Raw genomic sequence first — 6,000 nt, forward strand, 5'->3', positions numbered from 1 at the left:
CACATTTATTCTTGGTGACTGTGTTTTAATGTCATAAAAAATCCATGTAATTCAGGTATAAACAGACAATTGTCCCAGTAGATCATCTGATCTTTCCAGCTGAGGTGAGCAGTGATGATTTAGTCACACTAACAACCATACCTATACAAATCTGATACAAACAGAATACAGAGAGATGTATATTGTGAGTTTGCATTAAGTTAATAGATGAACATGTCTGTTTTGGCCACTGGAGTGAATTAAGTAATTAAAGACACTATTACAAACATCATATTAATGTAAACATTCTGTAAATCCACTATGGCCATAAAGCAGGCCTGCTCAGTGATTTATAACACTATGTCTAATAGCTTAATATAACCAGGGATAATAAATGATATTTTGGTTCAAGCAGCATAGCAAAATATCATCTCACAGTATATCCTCATATCCACCCCCAGCCTGAGTCACAAAAACATTAAGATAATGTGACATTAAGCATTATTTTTAGGCCATATAATGTAGAGACTGTAATCAGTCCAAGCACACCCTGCTTACAAGACAAATGATAATTCCATGTGTAAATGGGGAACAGATAAACACGGACCTGCTCAAGATGCCAAGTGGAGTCAATGCGGGGCTTGATCTTGCCCAGCTTGTAGAGATCCAAAATGGTATTCATGGTCTCGGTGATGAGTTCCGTCTCACCGTCAAGGTAGCCTAGGTGGAAGCCGCACACGGACTTGTTTCCCTGGATCAGACTGAGCGTGTGGATGGAGAATTGGTGGTACCAGTTCTTGGCCACGGCAATTAGGTTTTTCTTCTGTCCTGCCAGCATATTAGCTGCACCTGAGAAGCAAAAATGTAGAAGGAGAGAAATAGCCTAAATCTTTATTGCCTGGGAGAGAGAGTCTATAAAAGAGAGTGTGTGCATGTGTTTCTCTGTAGGACAAATACATTTCTAAATTCCTGTGAGCAATCAATTCACTGAGCAAATGATCTGTCTTCACTTCCACTTTCTCTCTTTTCCTCTGACCTTACCCACTTTGCCCACACCTGATCACTGATTATTTATTTGATTAAAAATAACTAACCAATGTATCCAATTCATATTTGAAATCGTTTATTAAATTTTAAACTGAATATCTAAGAAATTTTGCTGGTTGAAAAAAAAAAAAAAAATACAATGTGAAGACCTCACCTGATGATGCTTTTCATTTTTTCCAATTTTATGATATTTATAGGCTAAACAATTATTGACAACAATAATAGAATTCATTAAGCACAATAAGCCCCGTCAGGTGCCTCTACGCATTAGTTCTGGTTTATAATTTCCTCCGTACAATCACACTCTCACCTACACCCTGAAAACCTCTTTAGCACTTCAGCGCCCGCTGTCATCACATCTCCGTCCTAACCCCTCCTCCTGTGTTCACACAGGCTCCTGCTCTCACTGTCTCTCCCCCCCTGGGGGGAACCAGGGGGCACAAAGCATGCTCTGAGAGGAGAAAGGAACTCAGCCTGCTACACTGAGACACATTCCAGGTTTTGTGTGGATAAAACACCCATTGTCCTGCTGTGCGTATTTCTAATACGCTAGAAGAGAAGCAGGCAGCATTAAGGGACTGGGAGGGTGGGGCGGGACTGGAGGGTTCTGGAAGGATGAGAGAGGGTGAATGGGCGAGGGTGGGGGGTAGTGGTTTTTTGTACAGCATGCAAAAGCAAAGCCCTGTTCTCGACGGATGCCGACCTCGCCCACTGTTGCATACATGCTGGTTCTACATTGGCACTGCAACAGAGCTAGCGTAAACGCCTTCCCATGGGTGATACACAGCACACTGGGGACATGGCCCTCTACAGAGGGGTCATGCTGCCCACCAGGAAGCAGCTTCATTCTGTGGCAAGTGTGGAAACACACCAATATTTTATGCAGTGTATTAAATGACTTAATGTTGTTGTAGCGGCTTATTGTCATATTTTCAGTCCAAAGCAGCTGCAATTCTACAAATATTCCTAATGTTTATTTTGTCATAAACTGCAGCAATATTTACAGAAAATCACATGCAAGCTTATATGAGTTGTAACTGAGTAAAGATCTCATAATATTATAATCTGCATCTGATGAGCTCCAGTAGGAATATGTTCATGTTCATGTTCATTTCTGTTGATAGCTACTAGCTTGGGCAGGCAGCTGGTCATTACTTGTTATATGACTGTAGTGATTCCTACTGTGCTGTGCAGCGCTTGCAACAAGCTTAAAACGCATGCTTGGTTTTAGGTATTACATAAGACATTCTGGTAACCTGTGGTAAAAAATAAATATAATCTGGAAAAGCTTGGTTGGAAGTAGATACAGGCTGGAGACAAGCATCACGTGAAGTCTTGTTAATTACTAGATGTTTGCCTGGGGAAGTTGAAGCGTGTGTTTTGTTTGACTTGGCTCATAAAAGTGCTTCTGAATCTGATTATGCTGTGCAGGAAACTGCAGTGATTGGAGAGTTTTTTTTTTCTTCCAGGTTGAACACATTAAACAAATTTACTTGTGTTAACGCTTATTGTTTAGAAAGCTGTTGTGTTGTATCACGCAGCATTCAGATAGAACTGCTTCAAACATCGCTGTGTCGATGAATTCTCAGATAACAGTTTGCTTTTTTTAACTTACCGTATGTAATAAGTTTGCCCATAGGCTTCAGCAGGTTGTAGGCCTTATGGGTGTCTGATCCTCCGAGAGGGTCCAGTATTATATCCAGCCCTGGAGAAGGACAGAGAAGAAGGAGACAGTTATCTCTGCCAAGTCTCCTCAGCACTGCCCCTTGCATGTTAGCGTTCACTAAGAGCAGCGAGTGTAGCCAAGTTGTGCCATATCTGCATGTAAAAGAATCCATACATACACCAAGAAAAGACAGAAGCGGTGCGGGATGAGACCCTGCTTATTTTATGTTTTTCATTCTTGCCACTGATAAGAGAAAAGGGATAAAATGTCTCCTTGTCATTATCCATTTCATTCCTTGGTGGACAAAATAAAAAAATCAACCTCAGAGCAGATGGTAAGGCATGGCAAACTAAAGGTTTATCTGTAGCTTATTAATGTCTGTAAGCTCGGCCTTAATGAGGTCCCTTTGTGGCAGAAGGGACCCTTTGAATTGGGCTACCCCCTCCTTGCTCTGTGAAACCCTGGTTCTATTGATTCAACTCAAATCAAATTTTATTTGTATAGCGCCAAATCACAACAAAAGTCATCTCAGGACACTTTACAAAGTAAAGTCTAGACCTTACTGTTATCACTATTATAACATAGGGAAAACCCAACAAATCCCCCTTGAGCAAGCACTTGGCGACAGTGGGGAGGAAAAACTTCCTTTAACGGAAGAAACCTCCGACAGACCCCGGCTCTTGGTGGGCGGCCTTCTGCCTCGACCGGTTGCGGTGAGTGGATAGAGGAGAGACAAAAGAAGAAAAGCAACAAGACACAACAATCAAACACTGAGCAGGTCGATGTGGCTGGTGACTGCTCGTCAGAGACATAGAGCTCCAGGGCCAGGGCAACCTGCAGAAAGGTGCAAAGAGAGGGAGAGGACACATTATGGGAGAGAGGAGACACAAAGTTAGTAATGTGTAATGGTGGCATATAGAAGCATAGGGAGAGAGAGGAGAGGGGAAGGAGGAGAGGAGAGCAGGAGGGGAAGGGAAAGAAACTCAGAGCATCATGGGCCCCCCAGCAGCCTAGGCCTATAGCAGCATAACTAAGGGAAGGCTCAGGGTCATCTGATCCAGCCCTAACTATAAGCTTTATCAAAAAGGAACGTCTTAAGTCTAATCTTAAAGGTAGAGAGGGTGTCTGCCTCCCGAACTGAGACTGGGAGTTGGTTCCATAGGAGAGGAGCTTCATAGCTAAAGGCTCTGCCTCCCATTCTGCTTCTGTGGACTCTAGGAACCACAAGTAAACCTGAGAGCAAAGTGCTTTGTTGTGATGAAGCTCTATGAGGTCTTTAAGATACGATGGAGCCTTGTAATTAAGGGCTTTGTATGTTAGGAAAAGGATTTTAAATTCTATTCTGAATTTCACAGGGAGCCAGTGGAGAGAAGCTAATATGGGAGAGATATGATCTCTCTTGCTAGTTCCTGTCAGTACTCTGGCTGCAGCATTTTGGATTAACTGGAGGCTTTTTAGGGAATTATTGGGACATCCTGATAGTAAAGAGTTACAGTAGTCCAGCCTGGAGGTAACAAATGCATGGACCAGTTTTTCAGCATCACTTTGAGACAGGATGCTCCTGATTTTTGCAATATTGCACAGGTGAAAGAAGGCGGATCTAGAGACTTGGTTTATGTGTGATTTAAAGGACATATTCTGATCAAAGATGACTCCAAGGTTCCTCACAGTAGTACTGGAGGAAAGAGCTATGTCAATTAAAGTAACTATATGATTAGACAGCAGATTTCTAAGGTTTTCAGGCCCAAGCACAATAACTTCAGTTTTGTCAGAGTTTAGAAGTAAGAAGTTGCAGGTCATCCAGGCCTTTATGTCTTTAAGACATGCTTGAAGTTTGACCAGCTGACCTGATTCATTTGGCTTCATAGATAAATATAACTGAGTATCATCTGCATAGCAATGGAAATTTATGTTGTGCTTCCTGATAATATTGCCTAAAGGGAGCATGTATAAAGTGAAGAGATTGGACCTAACACAGAGCCCTGTGGAATGTCGTGACTAACTTCAGTTTGTGTGGAACATTCATCATTAACATGAACAAATTGAGATCTTTCTGATAAATAAGCTTTGAACCAACTTAGTGCAGTTCCTTTAATCCCAATAACCTGTTCAAGTCTCTGCAGTAAGATGCTGTGATCAATGGTGTCAAAAGCAGCACTGAGATCTAAGAGGACAAGTATGGAGACGAGTCCTTTGTCCGAGGCTAGGAGAAGATCATTGGTGACTTTCACCAATGCGGTTTTTGTACTATGATGGACTCTAAATCCTGACTGAACATCCTCAAACAAATCATTCTTGTGCAAGTGGTCACATAACTGCTTTGCAACAGCTTTTTCAAGGATTTTGGAAATAAATGGGAGATTGGCTATTGGTCTATAATTAGCTAGGACACCTGGGTCAAGAGTAGGCTTTTTGAGTCGAGGTTTAATTACTGCAAGTTTAAAAGCCCGTGGAGCATAACCTGTTAATAGAGAGAGGTTAATCAGATCTAGTATGGATGTGTTGATTAGGGGAAAGACGTCTTTGAGCAGCGTGGTCGGGATGGGGTCCAGGAGACATGTTGATGATTTAGATGAAGCAATTGTTGAGATCAACTCAGAGAGATCTACAAGGGGAGAAGTAGTCCAAGTATAAATGAGGTCTTACAGATGTTTCTAAAGCCATTGTAGTAGATGGCACATCTGCGAGAGCTGTGGGAGTGGTCCGACCAATTTTTTCTCTAATAGTTGTGATTTTATTTGTAAAGAAGCTCATGAAGTCATTGCTGCTGAGATCTAAGGGAATGTTAAGCTCAACAGCACTGTGGCTCTTTGTCAGCCTGGCTATAGTGCTGAAAAGAAACCTGGGGTTGTGGGAGGCTCACAGCAGGACTCTGTCCTGACCACAGCACAGATGAATTGACAGAGCCAACAGCAGAAAGAAAGGTAGAGAGAAGGGCTGTACATCGATCCAGGCTTCTAATTAGATACATACTGTCTAAAGTGTCAGTTCTTGCTCTCTCCCTATCTGTCTCTTTAATGTCTGCCTGTCTCACTCTATACTACAAAAAACAGACTGTTTGGAGAGGGGATGATGAAAAGAGGCTCCAGCATATTAACAGTCTCCATCCTGCTAGGAACACAGCAGTAGTCGAAGGAAGAAACAGGAACTGGATGTTGTTTCCTTTTCCTAAAAAAGTTTTTTTTCCCCTCTTTGTGAGTCCAGAGCCACATCTACACAAAGCTCTTGGAAAACATTATTGATGGTGACAAGAATCTGAACAGTCGCTGCTTAGTGAAATGACTTTGCTTGGTTTGGAAAACGACTCC

The 6,000-nt window shown here is 42.1% G+C and overlaps 1 protein-coding gene across 1 annotated transcript in view; it reads right to left on the reverse strand.

Moving 5' to 3' along the window:
- The window catches only part of vat1 (vesicle amine transport 1), a 32,470-nt gene that overhangs the window by 4,935 nt on the left and 21,535 nt on the right, over window positions 1–6,000 (reverse strand). Inside the window, exons 5-6 of the mRNA XM_020590297.1 lie at window positions 2,642–2,731; window positions 587–828 (exon numbers count right to left, since the gene is read on the reverse strand). Of these exons, the coding sequence (XP_020445953.1) occupies window positions 587–828; window positions 2,642–2,731 (332 nt within the window). The remainder of the gene's footprint in view (window positions 1–586; window positions 829–2,641; window positions 2,732–6,000) is intronic.

This window comes from Monopterus albus, unplaced genomic scaffold (assembly GCF_001952655.1).
Source record: "Monopterus albus unplaced genomic scaffold, M_albus_1.0 scaffold12.1, whole genome shotgun sequence".
Taxonomy (NCBI): domain Eukaryota; kingdom Metazoa; phylum Chordata; class Actinopteri; order Synbranchiformes; family Synbranchidae; genus Monopterus; species Monopterus albus.